General features: G+C 36.8%; 1 protein-coding gene across 2 annotated transcripts in view; it reads left to right on the plus strand.

The window, feature by feature from the left end:
* The window catches only part of LOC133564359 (ribosomal RNA processing protein 1 homolog B-like), a 43,625-nt gene that overhangs the window by 6,854 nt on the left and 15,954 nt on the right, over nt 1-20,817 (plus strand). For both annotated transcript variants that reach the window (XM_061918603.1, XM_061918604.1), the window contains exons 2-12: nt 3,123-3,205; nt 6,876-6,933; nt 7,024-7,109; nt 8,363-8,424; nt 12,583-12,712; nt 13,243-13,307; nt 13,709-13,884; nt 14,651-14,751; nt 15,791-15,888; nt 18,002-18,021; nt 18,116-18,226. In XM_061918603.1, coding sequence (XP_061774587.1) covers nt 3,123-3,205; nt 6,876-6,933; nt 7,024-7,109; nt 8,363-8,424; nt 12,583-12,712; nt 13,243-13,307; nt 13,709-13,884; nt 14,651-14,751; nt 15,791-15,888; nt 18,002-18,021; nt 18,116-18,226 — 990 coding nt within the window. The remainder of the gene's footprint in view (nt 1-3,122; nt 3,206-6,875; nt 6,934-7,023; nt 7,110-8,362; nt 8,425-12,582; nt 12,713-13,242; nt 13,308-13,708; nt 13,885-14,650; nt 14,752-15,790; nt 15,889-18,001; nt 18,022-18,115; nt 18,227-20,817) is intronic.

Genomic DNA, 20,817 nt, shown 5'->3' on the forward strand with positions numbered 1-20,817 from the left:
GATGCGTCTAAGGAGACTGAGGTGTCCGATACCTGCTCATTCAGCCAAGACACTGAACCCTGTCCGTCCCGCCGCTTAGTGCTATCTCTGCAGCCCTGTTTCTTCATCTGCATCTCCTCCAGTCTCTCCAAACACACTCTGGTGTGGTAGAGACCCAGCAATTTGTCTCCCTGGCCAAAAGGCTCCCGGGAGGCAGATCCAGAAGTCCACAAAAAAGCATCAAAAAGCGTGAATGATTTTGAAGCATGCACATCCTGATTGGCGCAGGAAAACGTACCGATTGAATTTTTCATTTATTGTTGGTTAATGGACTTTTTGAATACCAGCTCAGGTCTACACATGTCTACATGTCAGGGCACCTGTGTAATGCTAAATGTTTACTTAGTACATTACCCAGAAGGCTTGGCGCTAGAACTGCAATTAAAGACAATATTGAAAGTCGACTAGTCGTTGACGATCTTATTGATTAGTCAAATAATCGGATTATGAAGCGCACACATATTTTAAATTCAGCTTGAGATATTCTTAGGCATGAGCTGACTAACAACAGAAATGACTAATTTTGTGCAAAATTATTCATTCATACTGTAACTAAGCTGCTCATTAGGCTATTAGAAAAATTTAAATACCTATTTAACTTTTGTTAATTTAAAACTAAGGACAGCAAAAGTGCAAAATAAAACAAGTATATACTGTTATGTAACAAATAACAAACAATAAAAACTAAACTAACATGCTCAAAAAGAAAAAAGAGCATTTTGTGAATGTCTTAAAAAGCTGTACAATAAAATATTATTTATTGATCATTGGGACGGTGTGGGTCGGTTGGTCAAGCGACCGTGCCTGCAACCTGAGAGTTCCTGGTCTGATCCCCGGCTTCTGCCATCGTAGTCACATTCGTTCTGTGCTTGGGCAAGACACTTCACTCTTTCTCCTGATGGGTAGTGGTTAAGGCCTTGCATGGCAGCTCCCGCCGTCAGTGTGTGAATGTGGAAATAGGGTCAAAGGGCGTAGAGTACCTTGAAGGTAGAAACATGCTATACAAGTATAACCCATTCACCTTTAACTCCTGGCATTTTTAACACTCTTGTAGACTCAACGAATATACTTGTATCATTGATTAATTCCTAACATTTTAGATACCGTATGTAACAAGTTGCATGTTTACTAAGGCTGTATGGTATGGCCGAAAAGTCTATCACAATATTCGTTTTTATATTGATCGATATCGATAATTGATACTTTTTGTGACATATTCAAGTTTGACAAAAAATTGTAGTAAAATAGTATACGTCAATAGAAATCGGGAATACACTGAAACTTATCTTAATTAAATATTTTTTTAAGTAACACATTAATTCCTTCCATCCATCCATTTTCTGCGCTTTCCCTAGTAATTATGTACATGTATTAAAGAGTGGTAATTCAAGTGCATTTTGGTAAAATGACTAATTATAATTATTGACTTTTAAAAGGTAATTTTCAGAACACAGCCTGTCACTCGGCAACTTGAAGCAGTTGGCAAGTTGGTGTACCTGGCTAACATCTTTGTATGTATGTCCTATGTTTGTTAAAAGTCAATTATTTTCCTTTTTCTGGTGAAATTTAAACATGTCCTCCTAAACCAGTACACCTACAGTATTGCACATTTGGTTCTTTAATGTTTTTGTTATCTGAAGAATTGAGCGTAGCTAAAACATTTTTTTGAAGGAGGTTAGAATTTATTTGGGATCCCCATCAATCATAAAACCAAGGCATGGTGGACATATTTAGTTACGTCAACAAATATTTCCATGTTTGGGTTAGTTTATGGGCCAAACTCTCAGGATATGAGTTTTGATCCATATCGCTTAGCCTTTCACTCGTGTTAGCGACAGGGATTTTTAGTTTAGGGATGTTCTCTGTGTTTGCATTCTTTGAGTGTTTCAGTAGGCTTAATGATGACCTTGTGTTTATATGTATTAGTGCACATGTTTACCTTGTTTGAGTTTGAAAAATAAATTGTGGTATTTTAAGACATTTCATATTGCTCTAAAATAATTCTGCACTACAAAAAAAATGGTGCTACTTTTTTACTAATAGCACTCGTGCTGCTAGTGAAAAAGCTAAGTGTACAGCACTGTGACTGGCGAATGTGTCCGGTTCTGTCCTGTAGAAATAAGAATAAAGCAACCAAATTGTCCCGAATCGGCAGCCTCGTCATTCCAATCCGAAAGCTGAGTTTTGCAGAACCATTGTCAGGTAACCCCCGTCAAAAATATCTACCTTGAGAACGTCTCCCCTGCACTCCTCGTCTACGGTCTGGGACTGGGAGCCGAACAGCAGGAAAGATGTAGTTTATACTGTCATGTGATTGGCTGTTTGCGTGTCTCTCAGTGACACTTCCTGTTTTATGAGTTCCCAAAGTGCGAGTGACTTCATTAAACTAATCCTGCTTCGTAATTTTTGGTTCCTTCAGACCAAAAATATATCGAACTCATTTTATATTGGTATTGTTTGTACCTATCGCAATATATATTAGTATCGTATCATTGGCCCAGCTCTAAATATGACTCTTTCAGCAACTCACTCAATTTGAGTCCAACTTCTGGGCGACCATTTGATTCAGAATGGATTCTCTGTTCAACGCAATTTTTGATTCAAATTGATTCTTGCAATTTATTATTTGGTATTTGGGCAGAGCTTATAAATGATTATTTTTGTGATCAAGTAGTCAATCGATTAGTTTATTGAATTAATCAAGTATCCGAAACATACTTAATAGCCTCATTGCATATTTTAGGGAAAATGGCTAAACAACAGTTTTCCTGCTTGCCATGACCTTCATGCTTTCCTTCTAATTAATGTACATAATCCACATTTAAATTTCACTTTATACATGTGTTTTGTGTGTGCTCTATCTCAGCAGCACCATGGAAACTGTTTGCGTATTTAAAATTCCAAGCAATCCAAGTGGATTACATTTGATAAATTTGGATTGATTAATTAAAAAAACAGAATATAAATCAAAGCATTTTTTAATCACATTAATCGAATCATTGCAGTCCGACTGCTTTTACTGTTTTTACTGTGCTAAGCTGGATTTTCTTATGAAACCAAGTACGGGTTTATTGTCTGTGCAGATGGGTTTACGAGTGAAGAGCTGCTCAAGCTATGGAAGGGTCTGTTCTACTGTTTGTGGATGCAGGACAAACCCCTTTTACAGGTATGTTGCGTTTTGTTCGTTTTAGACATTATCAAATGTCTTTCAAGTTTTTTACACTCAAACATAAATGGCAGTATTGTGGCTAAAGTCTTTAACCTCCTACAATGAGCAGTATTTAAATAAAGAGCACACTCACACACAAAGACAACTGCAGTCCTCAGTGTAGACCTTTTTTACCTGAGTAACACATTTAGTAGAAATTTTAGAAACGACATGCAGTGTTGGCGACAGGAATTTTCAAAATTGCGTCCCACGGACCCCATCAAGTCATAAAAATTGAGTCCCACAGAAACTCGACAATGGGTCTAGTAGTTTGTGTAACCGTTTTGAAAACAAATGATAGATGTATGCATTATCCTGTTATATCTCACATTCTATATTGTTTTTGATAACGTTTTCATAAACGTTACTTAATTCATTAAAAAACTAATGGAAAAGAAAACAAATTTTTATGCATATTTAAATTTATTCAGTTATAAACATTCATTTTGTTCTTTCCTTCATGGATCTAAACTTTACCTCTACCACCCCAAAATCAAAGTTCGCTGGCTGACAAGGACCACTGACACATCTTATCTGTGCATATTTTACTAGAATACCCTTATGAACTCTACATTTATCAAAATCAAGTACCTACTGTACTGTTGTTGAAATACCCTTTTAGAGCAGATATCTACCAAAACGAATACTTTGCTGCTGCCAAAGATTGATTTGAAGGGTATTTCAACAAGTAAATAGTACAATAGGTATTTGATTTTGATATATGTAATGCTCATAAGGGTATTCTCGTGAAATATGCAGAAAAGAGATGTCAATGTGAAAGTACTACTTGAAATACATTTTTGGCAGCAGCAAAGTGGTCGTTTGGGTAGATTTTAACTTTGTCAAGGTTTTTTCCACAAGTAAACAGTACAGTAAGTACTTGATTTGGATATATGTAATGCTCATATGGGTATTCTAGTAAAATATGAAGAAATGAGATGTCAATGTGAAAGTACTACTTGAAATCAATTTTAGACAGCAACAAAGTGTTCGTTTGGGTAGATTTGAACTTTGTCAAGGGTATTTCAACAAGTAAACAGTACAGTAAGTACATGATTTTGATATATGTAATGCTCATAAGGGTATTCTAGTAAAATAAGTAAATTAGTAAATTGTGACGTGTTAATATCAAAATAATACGTCAAATCACTTTTTGTCTGGCAATATTACATCTGAAGAAAAATTTACATGAATTAAGTTACATTAAATGACCTTTTAAGAGAGACCTAAACAAGTTTTGCATTGAATATTGAACAAGCAAGGCTTATATAACTTTACAGTGACATGCAAAATCGAGTTTTAAATAATAATAATAATAATCATAATAATTAAAAAATATCAATGGCATATCAAATACAATTTAAATAAAAATGTAATGCCTCTTTTCTATTTGCAGCCTTCTGAGGTAAATATCAAAATAAACTTTTTCCACAGGCTAATAATAAATTTGAAAATAAGGAATGAATCGAACATTTAAGCCTTGAAGTAGCCAGAGAGAGTGCATGAATAAAACGTAAAATATTGCTCAGTTTGCTACACTGATTTGCTTTAACACTGAGTATGGATCAAGCAACGCTTATATAACTTAATAGTGCAAAATAAACCTTCAAAAAACAAACGAAAAAACATCAATGGCATATTAAATCAAATTTAAATAAAAAATGCAATGCCTCTTTTCTATTTGCAGCCTTCTGAGGTAAATATCAACATTAACTTTTTCCACAGGCTAATAAATTTGAAAACAAAATAACAATGAATAAATCAACCATTCAGGCCTTTTTACTGCTCAGTTTGCGACACACTGATCTAATGTGATGTGCCCAAGCCTGATACCTGGCATCTTTTCTTGGATGCTAGTTAATTAATGTCAGGGCTGAGGCAACCTGAGGTGGGCGGGGTTTGGTTGTAGCGGGGGTGTATATTGTAGCGTCCTGGAAGAGTTAGTGCTGCAAGGGTTTCTGTTTTTTTTTGTTCTGTTGTGTTTATGTTGTGTTACGGTGCGGATGTTCTCCCAAAATGTGTTTATCATTCTTGTTTGGTGTGGGTTCACAGTGTGCCGCATATTTGTGGCAGTGTTAAAGTTGTTTATAAGGCCACCCTCAGTGTGACCTGTATGGCTGTTGACCAGGTATGCGTGGCATTCACTTGAGAGTGTGTGTGTGTGTGTGTGTGTGTGCGTGTGCGTGCGCGCGCAAACGCCGTATATATTATGTGACAGGGCCGGCACGCTGTTTCTATGTAGGAAAAGCGGACGTGACGAAAGGTTGTAGAGGACGCCAAGGGTAGTGCCTTTAAGGCACGCCCCCAATATTGTTGTCTGGGTGGAAATCGGGAGGTAATCGGGAAAATGGTTCCCCTGGAGATTTTCCAGTTGGGAGACTCCCGAGAAAATCGGGAGGGTTGGCAATTATGAGTATTAGTGATGAATTCAGTGTTACAGCGGCACTGCCGCTGTATAATACCAGCGGGCCAGCTCTAATATTAATTTGATATTGCCTCAAGGGCCAAATGAAATTACACGGCGGCCCAGGCTGTCAGGGGTAAATGGAGGATCCCAACTCCTGTGAGAGCCTGTGTCAATATTTGATGTTTCAATACCAAATTGAATGGATGTAGTTGATGGAGAAAAACCCCAGATCTGCTGGCATAGTTGGAAGTACAGCAAAACAACTCTACCATAAACACTTCTTCCACCTGTGTCAACTGCTTGTCTGTACTTTTTCCACGAATCACTTTCAATTAATGTTGGTAGATTTACATACATAATTCTTTCTTGACGTGACCCACTATTTTTGCTATATGCCGCCTCCGGAAATTACGTTTTGGATGTTTCTGATTGGCTAAAACGGTCTTAAGTCCGAGGCTACAGCGCCCCCAGTATTTTGGCATGCGTATGACACTCAGCGTATGCGTTTGCTTGGGGAAAGAGAGAGTTTCTTAAATGCACACGTGTGGCTGGAGATCTTGTTAAGACCTTAGTTTAGGCGGTGGCTCTTTGTCGCTAAGGCGGCCGCCTTAGCAACAAAGCGCTGCAGGAAACCCTGCACTAGCTTGATTACATTACGATAGCAAGTACAAATTTGCATGAAAACACTCCTGAAGACATTACTCATGGGACGGTTTAGTGGGTATGAATAGATTTAGTTGTAAAATTTGCAAACGATTCAAAGCAATAAACAGAAGGAAATACTGTAAATGTTCACCCTGCAGCGCTTGTGGTGAGCAAACCCGCCCAAAAATGGGGTCATAGCACAAACAATAACACAGTTTTTCTGTGACTTTCCTTGTGTTTTATGATTTGCAGCATGGTCGTTGGCAAAGAAAAATCCATAAATTTACCGCACCTTTTCTGAAGCTGCAGGTTTAAAAGCGTAGGAAAAAAATAGAGGCTTATGGTTCGAAATTTACGGTATTTAACACACTGCATGTTTATTAACAGCTCCAAATGGAAATAAAATTCAAATCCTGCCAGAACATACTACACACCATATTATAATTATGTTTTAGATGTATTGTCCCATTTTCCATTGTCTATATTGTTTCTTGTCCGACGCTTATTTTGTTTTTTCCTTGCAGAGTGGTTACATTGAATATTTATCTTAACATCGACCACACTTTTCCTCTACAGGAGGTGCTTTCAAATTCTGTCTCCAGTCTGATCCACAGCTTTCATGATGTTAATGGACGTAAGTTGCAAACATTCAACCTTATTTTGGTATAATTCTAAAAGCAACTAATCCAACCTTGATGTAAATATTGATGGAAATGTGTTGCAGAGTTCTTGTATGTGGAGAACTTTTTTAAGACGTTCAAAAGAGAATGGACCGGCATTGACAGGCTGCGAATGGACAAGTTTTTCCAGGTCAGTGTGTATCAATCTTAGTAAATTTTGTTTACCAAAACACTTTGCACCTGCAAATTTTTAGATCTTGTACTTAAATGCAGCCTTAACATTTCATACACTGATTTTTAAAACGAAAATACAAATTAGGGGTCTTCTAATGTTCAATATAATCGCTCCGATATTAGTATTTTAATTTTACAATCTAAAACACATTTAAAAATACAAAAAACAAATCTGTCTGAAGCCGCAAAAAACACATGACTTAAGTGTCTGTTAGCCTACTATCCAAAATGACTGTGTTGCAGGCTGAAGCAAATCTTCGTTGACAGAAATGTTGAAATGTATTATTTATTCTACACATTTTTACAACATTAGAAACCATTAGTAAATCAGAGGCTACTCAGAAGGTGAGATACCTTCTGGAAATTACTGGCTTTTAATGGCCAAATCTATAGATTTGTGTGTCCAAGTTAAAGAAAACTGCAGGTTGTCTTTTACTAAATTTATTACAATCTTTGGCAATTCAACATGTACATACAGCTAGCCTAAATAGCATGTTCGCATTGATTAGCTGGCAGTCATGTACTGACAAAATATGCCTGATTAGCACAAGTCAATAACATCGACAAAATGCACCTTTGTGCATTCATGCACAACTGGAAAATTTTGGTGGACAAAATGAGACAGAGGAGTGGAAGATTTTACATATAAACAAACAGTTGCGTTCGTTTGTATTATTGCCCCATCTTTGCCCCATTTCCTGCGATGAGGTGGCGACTTGTCCAGGGTGTACCCCGCCTTCCGCACGATTGTAGATGAGCTAGGCGCCAGCGACCCCTAAAGGGAATAAGTGGTAGAAAATGGATGGATGGATGGATTTTCCCCATTTCAAAATCCTTTTTTTAAAAATGCTCCTTGGAGCCTCCAGGGCAGCACTAAAGAGCCTCATGCGGTTTGCTGACCCCCGGTCTAAGTTATCGGACAACCATAGATTGTCCGTAGCAATTTGACATGTGATTTTAAAGACGGATCTTTCATAGCTGAAAATCACTGTACATTCTTCTCATCTTGACCAATGTCCATCTCCGTCTGTAGGGCCAGTAAAATACTTTTTTTGTCAATTCTCCCATGAAGCCCATCATCCTGAAGTTGTCCCTCTTTCCTCTGTTGAGGCTGACATCTGCATGAACATTTGTTTGCTTTTTTGGAAAAGTGATTGCTAACTTTTGAGCGCACCAACATGTTATCTTTTTTGTTTCCCTTTAATGCAGCTCGTCCGCTTCATGTTTCGGCAAAGCTTTGAGATGCTCAAGAAAAAAACTTGGGAGTCCAGGTAATCATTTTAAACATTCAACATATTATTTATTTGAACCATTCTTTTTACAGAGCTGGGTGGCTGTACGACATGCATATGCAACGATTTTTAAAAACAAGAATGAGTTGCACACTTTGAATTTTTGGTTTTCTTTCACCTACAAAAGGTCAAAATAAGGCTCAAATACTGTATATACCAGAGGTGTTGACTTGAATCATATGACTTGGACTACAGTCATGAATTTGATGACTTTAGACTCGATTTGACAAAATGTAAAGAGACTTGCAACTCGACTTAGACTTTAACATCAATTATTTGTGACTTCACATGGACTTGAGCCTTTTGACTTGACATGACTTGCTACTTTCCCCAAAACCCAAAGATTAAAAAATTATTCAGGAGCGCTTCATATCTTTCATTTTGTACATGTCTTGTCTATCAGCGTGTGTGCTCTCAGTACAATAGCCAATCAAATTAGATCTACGTTGTTTTCATCCCACAGCATTCATCCAATCAAATTGCATTACAACCAGCAAACAAGAGTTGTCAAACGACGCGCCAGTGAGAAAAAAATATACCAAAGTTGGTTTCGTTCGGGTATAAAAACTACGACTTGGTCAGCAAAAAATTAATTGCAGTATGCTAAACATGCAGTTCGAATATTACAGACGGAGATGCAACAACTTTGTTCAACATTAGAAGATGCACAAAGAAGGGTAAGTTTTGAATCTAAGTTAACGTTTATTGGCTAAGTAACTTGACTTTTATTTGCTGTGTAGTTAAATCAGCGAGGCTGTAAACTCACTGCTATATAGTCATAGACATCCTATAAGGGAACGCAGCAACGAGCGCTACTGGCGCTGACGAGACGCAGGGCCCCGCCGTCTTGGAGTGGTGATATTCTTATTCATCTTACCTCACTGAATACCACTGATTTTCACCCCTTTTTTTGTCATACGTGAGGCTATGATAAAGGACACATGTTTTGGCCTGTTGTATTATTCATAGTTTGCTTAACAGTAATAGAATATTTTTATATGCTATAAGTGACCAGCTGTCCCAGATCAAAAATAGGAATATAATACCAGAGAAGGGGGGGGGCGGTCAGCTATTTTTAAGTTCAAGAAACTATATTAGATATCTATACATCTATAGACTGTATCTCTGTTGCTGCAGCAGCAGAGTTTATTCTGTCTTGACACTTTGTATTGATATTTTGTATTACATTCTTCCCTTAAATTATGATGTTTACATTATAATTATGTTTACAGTGATTGTTTTATATGTATTTTTTATGTATGTTGTTTTGGATAAAAGCTTCTGCCAAATACTTAAACATAACATACATAAACACCTGAAAGTCTTTATATCAGCAAAAACCACCAATCTTTTTCAGTGGATTCAGAATAAAACCAAATTCTGTCTTACCCAACAATGTTAGTATTTAAATAGTCTTACTTGAAGACTTATTCCTGGTTGCAATTATATTGTTAAGGAAGTATTGTTTTATTTTGCCGAAAATGAGAATGCATCATAATCAGTGGCGGCTGGTGAAATTTGTTTTAGGTGGGGCTGAAAGTTTGTAAACCAAACCCCTGTAGGGGCATCATCCTCCCCGAGAAGATTTATTTGTGATTTTCACATACAATTATTGAAGATCTTTGCTCCTTCTCAACTCTGTGGTAATATTATTTTCACAAAATACAACCAATAGTACGCTTAAGTTAAATCTTACTTGTGAAAAGTAATCCCCCGATTACTATTTTCACCAGTCCACTCATTTGAGCAGGAAAACACTGACCACCAGTCCAGCATCTTTGTTTTCTACCTGTCAACTGTCAGTTTAGGCTGCTGTCAGCTCCTCATTACCACTTCAAGATGGCGGCCAAATTGCTCGCGTCACAGCAGCCAATGCTGCATCTACTTATAACATGTTTTTTGATTATAATGTCATTGCAAACACGGGTTGCGTCCACTGCAGTTCGCGACCCTATTCATACTTTTTGGCAAGTGATTTTTTTTAAGCAGGGTTGCATGAGGTACCTACACATAACATTACGTTAGTCAATGTATCACACACAGTAACGTGACGTAAGACGGCGGTCAGCAACACCGCCTATTTTAGCCACCTACAATAAGACAAACAGTCAAATATAGGTCAGTTAAAATGTATACTATATTAAGAATGTGTACATATTGCATAGGGCCCTGACATCTAAAAAGTACAACTCTGTTTATTGTTATGTTAATGTCTTTCTTGTGTTTTTTTGTGTACGCACACTTAAACACACATAGAGTATGAGATGAGCTCAATGAGAGGTAAGATGGAACTAGTTACAATGCAATATGCCATGGAAATACAATTTTAACTTTTTTGTGCAAATAAGTATGGTTGCACGTTTTTCAAATGTGTTTATTCTGTAAAGGAATGAGTTAAATGTTTAAAATGACTGTTTGATAGTGCTGACATTGCACTTCATAATAGCACTATTTTTTTTCCTGCAATTTCAAATACAATTTTTAAAAATAAATAAATACAGTGTTTTAAAGGCATACACATTCAGTGTAAATATATTAGTCTGTGGTTAAAAGGACTTGAAAGGACTCGAAACTCACAATGCAAGACCTGGGACTTCACTTGAGACTTTCCAGTCTTGACTTTGGACTTGACTCGAGACTTGCCTGTCTCTGCTCGAGACTTGACTCGAGAGTTGAAGGCAAAGACTTGAGACTTACTTGTGACCTGCAAAACAATGACTTGGTCCCACCTCTGGTATATACTCCACATACGCTTGTGTTTTTTGTTTAAATGACCCTAAAGCCTTATCTGATGTCACACATTATTTGATAGTTCCTTAGCAGTTATGTTGCTCAGCTGAAAAAACATTTTCATTCACAGTTCTTACAGATTCAAAATGTTTGAAAACTGACTTTAGAGCCTCATTAGGCTACTATTGTGTTTCAGATGAAAGGCCAACAATCGGTTATATATTATATAATAAATCTTTCGTTTAGTTATATAGTTATATTTATAGTTAAAGTAATGATATGCGTGATTGACAATATGTATGATAAAAATATCCTTCATTCCTAAATAAACTGCAGTTTTTTACGAGTATTATTGCCACTGAATGAAAAAGCTAAACATGATACACAAGCTCATTGTTAAGCTAGCCGCTAAGATAGCTTTAAACATAAAAGAAATAAGTGCTTTGTAAATTTTAAGAAGAGCAGATGAAAATTTGTGATAGCAGAAAGTAAGCAGTTAACAGGAAATCCTTTCTGGATAAGAGTCCAGAAAGGATAATATTACACGCAAAGAAAGATGGATTAATACATAAATTGGTGGTGTTGATACCAAGTGTAGTATTATTATATGATAGATACTGGAGTGTTTAGATCGATATTATTTTTCCTATATATATTTTTTTGTTTTTGTTTAAAATTGACGATTCTTTCCTTCACAAAGAAAGACTTTGAGGGTAGAAACAAAAGGATTTAAAATAGTAGTAGTTGGTAAGTTTTGCTTTTGTTCATTGTGTACTATTGACTTTGTTTTACACAATTATGTGTAATAAAAAAGAAAAATAAGAAATAATTGAATATTGTTAATGTTGTGAAATTGTCGATGGCACCCACCATAAATACATAACACATTTTACAGCGAATACGGTATCGGCCAATTTCACTAATGGGTTATCAGAATCTGCAGCATAAAATTCTGATCAGGGCTTTCCCAATCTTTGACAAATAATCCACAGAATGTGTTTAAAAGTGTTTTATGACAATTTAAAAAATAAAGTTAAACTTTTGTGAAGGTGTACTCCTGTAGAAAGAAACTGAACATTTATATTCAAATTCATTGGATTGGTAATTATATGCTGCTTGAAAATAGACACCTTAGAAGTTCATAGTAACCCTTTAACTCCGCCTTTTAAAATAATTGGAATCGAGTATCATTGGGAACCGGAATCTAAAAGACTAGCTGAAATCGTCGAAATTAAAACAATGTCCAACCCTATTTATGATTGAGGGCGAACTGGTAGCGCCAACACATTTTGTGACTGTCCAGATTTATTAATGGCAGGCGGCAAACAACAAGTGTTTACCTGTGTATTATGTAATTGTAATCATAATCGATGTAAAATCATGCAAAGGGTATGTTTTGCTTTTCAGTGTGGTTAAGAGATTTCTACAACTGTTGACAACAGAACTCCTCCTCAGTGGCAGCAACGCCCCTTCTGGTCTGCAGTTACATGTCCTCGACCTGTATTTAACTGAACTAGCAGCTGTGGGCTCAGCAGAGGTACATTTATAACAAGTGGCACCTTTTTATGTCATTGATACTATCTTCTAATTCAGATGGAGTCACATGAGATAACAAAAAAAATCATGGAACTGAATGACATTAAAGCTTCTTGTGTGTGAATAAGAAAATGGTAAAAATATTAAAGCTTTAGCACTACTAACATACATTTTACAAGATTTGATCCAAATGGGCTTTGTGACAACTGGTCAGAATTTCCCCCAGGGATCAATAAAGTACTTTCTATTCTATTATTTCTGAATAAGTCTTTGCCGCACTAACAAAATTGTTCATGTCAGTGGTATTTTAGATAGCTTTACTTTCATTGTCATACAACATACACAAAAAATTTCAAGTTGCTTCCAAAAATGTATTTAAAATATTCAGACAGTTTTTTATTTATTTATTGATCCTAAGCATCAGTTCTAGACCATTTCCATACTAGACAATGTTGAATTCTTGAAATACTAATTATCCACATAACATGATGATGATCCTCTTCTTAATCTAATGTTTGGTTCCCCCCACAGCTCACTGCTGACCAGAACCTGATATTCATAGAGCCATTCTGCAAAACAGCAGCGAAAACCAAGAAGTAAGTCTGACACTCCCGGCTGCCTCCAGCGCTTTCACAAAATGTTTACTTTTTCCCACCATCTTTTTACGTTGATGTTGCTAGTTTTTGAACACTTGATGGAACTCTGATACCTCTGCTTTAATTAGTAATCCGTTGTAAAAGGTCAGAAAAACGAAAAGGTCAGACGGAAACCAAATTGTACAAAAAACAACATAATTTTTCACATAAATTATGTCAACCCAATTAATGTTTTAAAAATATCAACACAAAACACATTTTTTTTGATAATACTTTTTTATCCAGGGATGTTTATATCAATAAGTGAAATTTGCACATGTTCTGTACATGTGTGCAAAATCATGAAGTCATACATCTGATGCTTTGCGTAATTTATCCTTTTTTTTTTATTGTCTGACCAGCCGGACACTTTTCAAGGCCATCTGCAACAGCATCTTCAGTACAATCATCGACCAGGCTCCCTTTGCCATTGAAGACCTGATGAAGGAGATAAAAGCAACTGAATCCTCTGACTCAGGCCAGTCCTCTGAAGGGGAAGAGGCAGTTGAGTGCAAAGACCTGCCGAAGTTAATTAACGGTACATGTTCATTCAGCACTATTCTGCTTCCCTTATCTTATACATGTAACTCTTTTGAAGAATGCCAAAATGTGTTTGCCGTGTACAATGCTCATCTTGGTCGGTGGCATACCTCAGATGGTAGTACGGCCGTCCAGAAACCTGAGGGTTACTGGTACGAAGCCAGCTCCCGCCATCCTAGTCACTGCTGTTGTGTCCTTGGGCAAGACACTTCCCCCATCTAGCTTTCAGTGCCACTCACACTGTTGTATGAGTGTGAATAAACTGCGAGCTGTGGGGCGCACTTTGAACGCATCAAAATTAGAACCACTGACTTCCGGAATCGAGATCTGGGTGGTGTAGAACATCTGCACACGAGTGAAAGAGTGAAGTTTATCATTTTGGATCCTGAAAAGGCAGCCTCTAAAATCCTGTCAACTAACCTGGCTGCAAGATCAACCTAAAATAGTGTATACCAGTCGGGTGTCCTTTGAACAGATGGCACAAATGTGCTTGGCCCAGACAACACTAGTATTTTTCCTGCCTGAAGCTCTTCTTTCAATTTAATTTAAAATTGAAGGATTCTCTAAAGATCATGGACCAGGCCTGACTGACAATCAAAACATTTGCAGGCATCTGAATGATTTTTCAAAGAAATAAATCCTCTGATGACTCGGGAGACTTTCGCTGCAAAGATGCCATGAACTTATTAAGCAAATCCACAGTTGACTGTTTTCATACAATGATTTTATCTTGTTTTCTCTGCTGGTGCCTTTTTTGTTTTTAGGTCGGAAATCATACCATGGTGATGGCGATATTGACCTACAGTCAGGTGACTCGGACACAGAACTGTTATACGATGACGATGAAGCTGTACCAGTTTTACAGGTGGACTTTTGTATTATTCAGAATGCTTATGAAATTGTGTTGTATTTTGCAATATGAGTAATATATATGATCATAAGTACAGTCCTCATTTTTACGACCTTTAAGAACGTGGCGTCTAAATTAAAGGGGACCTTTTAAGATATTCCTCTTTTCTGATGTATAAATGTTACAATATTGCATGCGCATGTTATACTTGCGTGCGGGTATCGAAAAGGCCTCTCACAATTTGTGACTAAAACACATTCCTAAAATGATAATTCAACGTGTTTTATGTTGACACGTGTTATTTTGCACTGCCTCAAATCCGAATGGCACTTCAATGTCTTCATTAGATACCATTTCTTTGAGTGAATAAATGTCCTGCAAAACGAGTAGTTACGGAATACGAGGAAATTTACAATTTGAATGTGTTAAGTTATCTGTGTTGGCCCTGTGATGAGGTGGCGACTTCTTGTACTCCGCTTTTCGCCCGAATGCCGCTGAGATAGGCTCCAGCACCCCCCACGACCGTAAAAAGGGACAAGCGGTAGAAAATCAAAGAATGAAAGTTACTGTTAACTTCCAGGTAAAGTCTTAGTATTCAGTTCACTGCTGATACTAGGTTTTACAGCAAAATGTTGTTTTTGCTGAAAAGCAAAATAAACATGTTTGATATAAAAAAAAGTTGTTCTTAAACACAGAAATGTTCAGTTTTAAATTAAAAATATCAAATTTAGATTCATAATTGAACTTGGATGAACTCATCAAGCCATCTTGTATCTCCTATGCTAACATGAAAACAAGAGATATGGTATTTTCCCATTTACCCCTATCTAAGCTTATACAAACACTTTGCTGTCTAAGCAACTAAGCTATTCAATTGTGCACAATTCTAGTAGCAATCGTTCATGAGTCTCAACACATACATTCATTATGTGTGTGCGTATTTCGAAGATGCCAAGTCTTTCTGTCTACCCATTCATTTTCTGGGTCCAATTTTAAAAGTGGCCAGCAGCTTATTAACACTGGATCTTGAATTGTGCTACATTTTTTCTTTCAGTTTGACTATGCAGCTCTTGCTGACAAACTGCTGGAGATGTCAAGCCATAGCCACACACCCAGCTACAACAGACAGAGACTCTACAAAATCATCAAAGTGTAAGTTTAGAACCCTTTTGTTTCTTTCAATTAACTAGCATTGCTATTTTTCAAATGACCAGCTCCTTTCATCATCAATACTTGAACACTGACAGAATTCTATTTGTGTCTATTATTTTACACTTATGAGACAGATATTTTTTGCAGCATACTTCATTCATATTTGGATTGTCTAAAGAGGAGCCATGTGGCAAGATTCATCCAACGGCTTATTGTTTTGGCATAATTTTAAAATAAAATAAATTATTGACCCTTATTAGATGATACACAAATTTTCCAAGTTTAGACACCCTGTCTTATACAATCCTCTTGCTTGATCAGAACAAGCCCACGCTAGTCAAATTACAGTGGTACCTTGACTTACCAGCATTTTGAGTTACGAGGCTCCCCACTGCTAGTTGCTGTTGGGATGAGAATGATTTGAGTTACAAGCTTGGTCATAGAACCAATTGTTTAGTTTCAGTTTATTTAGAACATGCATAAAATACAATTACAATGTAGTGTATCACATATTTCCAGTTGTTTCATTACAGCACGTCCGAAAAGATGTAGGAAGAAGCAATGCTTATTTATTCCTACGCCTTTCCATATTATAGCAGTTTTTCCCATTTATTTGTTCTCTGTTTGTACCTGAACAATAAATGAATATACCCTAAGTAAATATTAAATAAATAATCATATATATTTTTTTTTAAAGACTCAAAATGTTTATCATTATTATTCTTTGTGATTTGTGAACAATTGTAGTTTGAACAGTTTAAGTGACTCATATTAGTGCTTTGTTTGATTCCCTTAATAGATTAAATAATGTAATTCCACGCACGGTTATGCTCTATAGCAGGGGCGCTCACACTTTTTCTGCAGGTGAGCTACTTTTCAATTGACCAAGTCGAGGAGATCTACCTCATTCCTATTTATAATTTATATTTATTTATTTATGAAAGAGACATTTTTGTTAACAAGTTAATGGTGTTTAATGATAATACAAGCATGTTTAACACACATAGATTCCTTTCTTTCATGAAGACAAGAATATAAGTTGGTGTATTTGATTCTGATGACTTGCATTGATTGGAATTACACAGTGGTGCTGATAACGTCCGCATTTTCAAATGGAGGAAAAAAAAAAGTCCTCCTTTCTGTCCAATACCACATGAAAGTGGTTGGATTTGGCATCTCATTTGTCCAACTTGCATACTCGTTTTTAAACACTTTGTTATGAGAGTAGCATATGTGTGTGGCCCTTTAATGTCTGGCAGCAGGTGAGTGACGTCAGTGAGTGTGCGGGTGGGCAAGCAAGTGAGAAAGCGGTCGCTGAGGGTGGGGGAGAAATACATTGGCATCAAACTCCGTAGCTTGCTAGCTTGTGCACGCTAGCTTTCTGAGACTCTTATTTTGTTAGCACAGGCAGGATGAAACAGGTCTTTTATGGTGAAAACAGGAACTGTGCAGTCAGTCTTTAGAGTTTTGACAGTAGGTACGGAGTCTCTAGAAATAAAATGTGTTTCTCTGCGTCCGCCCTGTTAGTGATTTTTTTCTTAAATATGAGCTCGCAGCAGCCAGCGTCATCTCACAAGATCCTCGGGTGCCGAGAATGTCAAACAACTGACGAAAGTGAAGTCTTGGTATGATTGATGATTGCTCATTTTTATGTATATTTGTTAATGCCTGGCTTGAGATCGACTGACACACCCTCCGAGATCGACCAGTCGATTGCGATCGACGTAATGCCCACCCCTGCTCTATAGGTCTTAAGTGTTGTTTGTGCATACAAATGTTTTAAATTACATTTTCAATTAAGGTTATATTTCTCCTCTTTGAGTTCGTTTGTTGGAATACTAATGTGTTAGGATATTCGAAACAGTAGAATTTTGGGTCATAATTTGACTCAGACCTGAGTCAAATTTTAGTTTAATACAAGTTAGCGCTTTAAGCCACCTGACATATTGACAAAATCAAAAACAAAAAAAGACAGCCTTGTTACACACACAGATAAACAACTAAAAGTAAAAAAAAAACTATTAGATCTTTCTTTTACTGCCAGGTATGTTATAATTCATGCATTTTTCCAACTGTTTTTTTAACCTATTTTTTTTTATCTCTTTAATGACAGGCTCCGGGATCTGAGCGAAGGTATTTTTTTTCGTATTTGTTTGGTATCTCAGCAGATTTTATTTTTATTATTATGTGCACTTTTTCTCATTCTCTGCCTTTGTTTTGCTGTCAGGTATCTTTCCCCAGGATGAATATCCAGAAGAAGTCTCCACAGATGAAGATGATGACATGTTTGCTAGCAGAAAGAAGATGAAGAAAAGTCGACGTATTGCAATGGAGTCAGGTAAGAATAATAAAGTAACAGTACTTTCTCATCTGTGCAGGGATGGGGAAGACAAGCAAATTAAATTTTATTCATACAGTATTGCAGTGCCATGGCTACTACAGTAGCTAATTAACAACTCAAGAAGAGAAATTTCCCCCCCAAAAAATCGTATTGAATTTTGAATCTTTATTATTGGATTGTTTAATCTTAGGACAGTGGAGATCCCAATTATATCATCCTAAACTGCATAGTTGGTCATAGCGTATTTGAATCTAATACATTCGTAAAGCTATACAACTACTAGATTATAAAAAACCAATATTGGCAGCTATGAAAATAGGTTGGAAGGTGTGTCTTTGACTTTGTCAGTGAAAAGTATTTTTTAGGCTAAGGATAAAGTATGATTTGCAGCACAATATACAGTTAAAGATGCCATGTGTAGTAATGTGGCGAGAAATGGTACTCTGATAACGGTCAAAATTCTGTAGTCCCCTCCCACTTTCCATGACTGGGGTTGCCAGATATGCAGCCCAATCCGAATCGTACTCCAAGGAACATCAAATGGCAATCGACGAGTCATACGCTGTAGGTTTCTCTTGTTTATGCTTCTTGCAAGATGGTCTACTGAGTAATTATGCCACATTTTACGATTACATAAATGTATTTGTGAAGTTACACAGCAATATTTTTGTCAGGAGATGGGACAGATTGTTGGCATTACCCTGCTAAAATGTCTAATTTGACCACACGGACCACCATCAAAATGATTATAAATAATAATATATTATATATCGCATAGGCCTACTTTGATGGTAAATCAAGGCCACCAGTAAAATTACCGCCACATTTTGTTCAGCATAACTCCATGTTGCATCCAACCTGACAAACTGCATTTTCTTCCATGTACGCACATCACCATCTTGCAGTGCAGACAGGCATTCTATGAGCCAACTCACCTTACGCAAAAACCACATTACGCATAAATCATATAGGCTACTACTATGTAAAAACACACAGTAGAAAATCATTACAAGTGATACACTATATTGTGCCAACCAAATACCACCTCATATGTGCCTTATGCACATACAGTGCCAGAAACCACAATCAGCCGTGACAAACTCTGAGGAAGGCACCAGTTGTGGCCGAAACCGTCAGGTGCGGAAATAAAGTGAAGTGAATTATATTTATATAGCGCTTTTTCTCTAGTGACTCAAAGCGCTTTACATAGTGAAACCCAATATCTAAGTTACATTTAAAATAGTGTGGGTGGCACTGGGAGCAGGTGGGTAAAGTGTCATGCCCAAGGACACAACGGCAGTGACTAGGATGGCGGAAGCGGGAATCGAACCTGCAACCCTCAAGTTGCTGGCAAGGCCACTAAATCAACCGAGCTATAAAGACAGGTCTGGCTTTAAGAATAACAAACTCGCATAATTTTTGGAAGACCTAATGAACCTCTTTGGATAGCTGTGCTAAAGTTGGAAAACATTGTCTCACCACATCTGCATATTGAGAACGAAATAGGCACTGACACTACCCATATTCACTTGGGTTTTTTTTGTCTAAAATATACTTTTCCCTGTCAGTTCGAATACACATTAACATACAGGCTAATGGGCATATATTTCCCCCGTTAGCCTGTATGTCGATGTGTCATTGACTGGGCTAGCATGCTAAGCATTCGTTGCACGAACATCCTAACTTTGTTAGATAAGGTCATAGACTGTATTGGACAATATAGTTTACACGTGAAATGTCCATTTTCCTTTATTGCAAGTAATAAGGAAACGTAAATGCCTAACTTACCTATAAATTAGAGAGTTTGGCGTCAGATTAAAAAATCTTCTCCGCCAACACAATGTCCGCTTTGCTTTACCCTACAAAATAAACGCATGTGAATAATAATTTGTGACTGCGGAGGCCTGGTCAGGGCAGTTTTAAAATGAGATCATTGGATAATATTTTCATATTTGGCAATGACGCATGTATAAAAAGGTTTATACATATATTTAATGACAAATCTTTTAATGATTCAGATCAATATACTTTTCTTGTTACATAATATTGTTTTGCTCCATTTTCATACTACTATGTAACAAAGGCTGCCCTTTGTACACATGGTTTATTTACGTTTACTTAAATAGGAGAGGTAAAAACATTTTTACTTGAGGCTGTTTATTTGGTAGTCTCCACAATGAAGTTACTATAGAACAATGCACACAAAGAAAAGTATATTAGTATACTTAAGTGCACATGCATGTAGGAATCATGTTAAATCAACAATACAATTTGCTATGAACTGAAAATAATAAATTATATTTACAAGATTAAGGTTGGCCCTTACGCTGCTAGCTTAATGCTGGGCCAGTTTAATACAATGGTTGGTCCCATTGACAAGCTAACTTAAATTAGCATTGTGATGATTTTAAACTTGCTCATATTTTTGACAAGTGAGATTTTAAAGTAACAAAATAGACTTAAAAACAGCAAGTCCATTTTATATTTACAGACCGAGGCGTAGGAACCGTCCACCCCAATATTAGAGAACAACTCATTTGTCCCTCCCAAAAAATATGCCATGGAAGGCAGCACGGTGGACCAGGGGT

This window comes from Nerophis ophidion, linkage group LG13 (genome assembly GCF_033978795.1).
Source record: "Nerophis ophidion isolate RoL-2023_Sa linkage group LG13, RoL_Noph_v1.0, whole genome shotgun sequence".
In the NCBI taxonomy this organism is placed as follows: domain Eukaryota; kingdom Metazoa; phylum Chordata; class Actinopteri; order Syngnathiformes; family Syngnathidae; genus Nerophis; species Nerophis ophidion.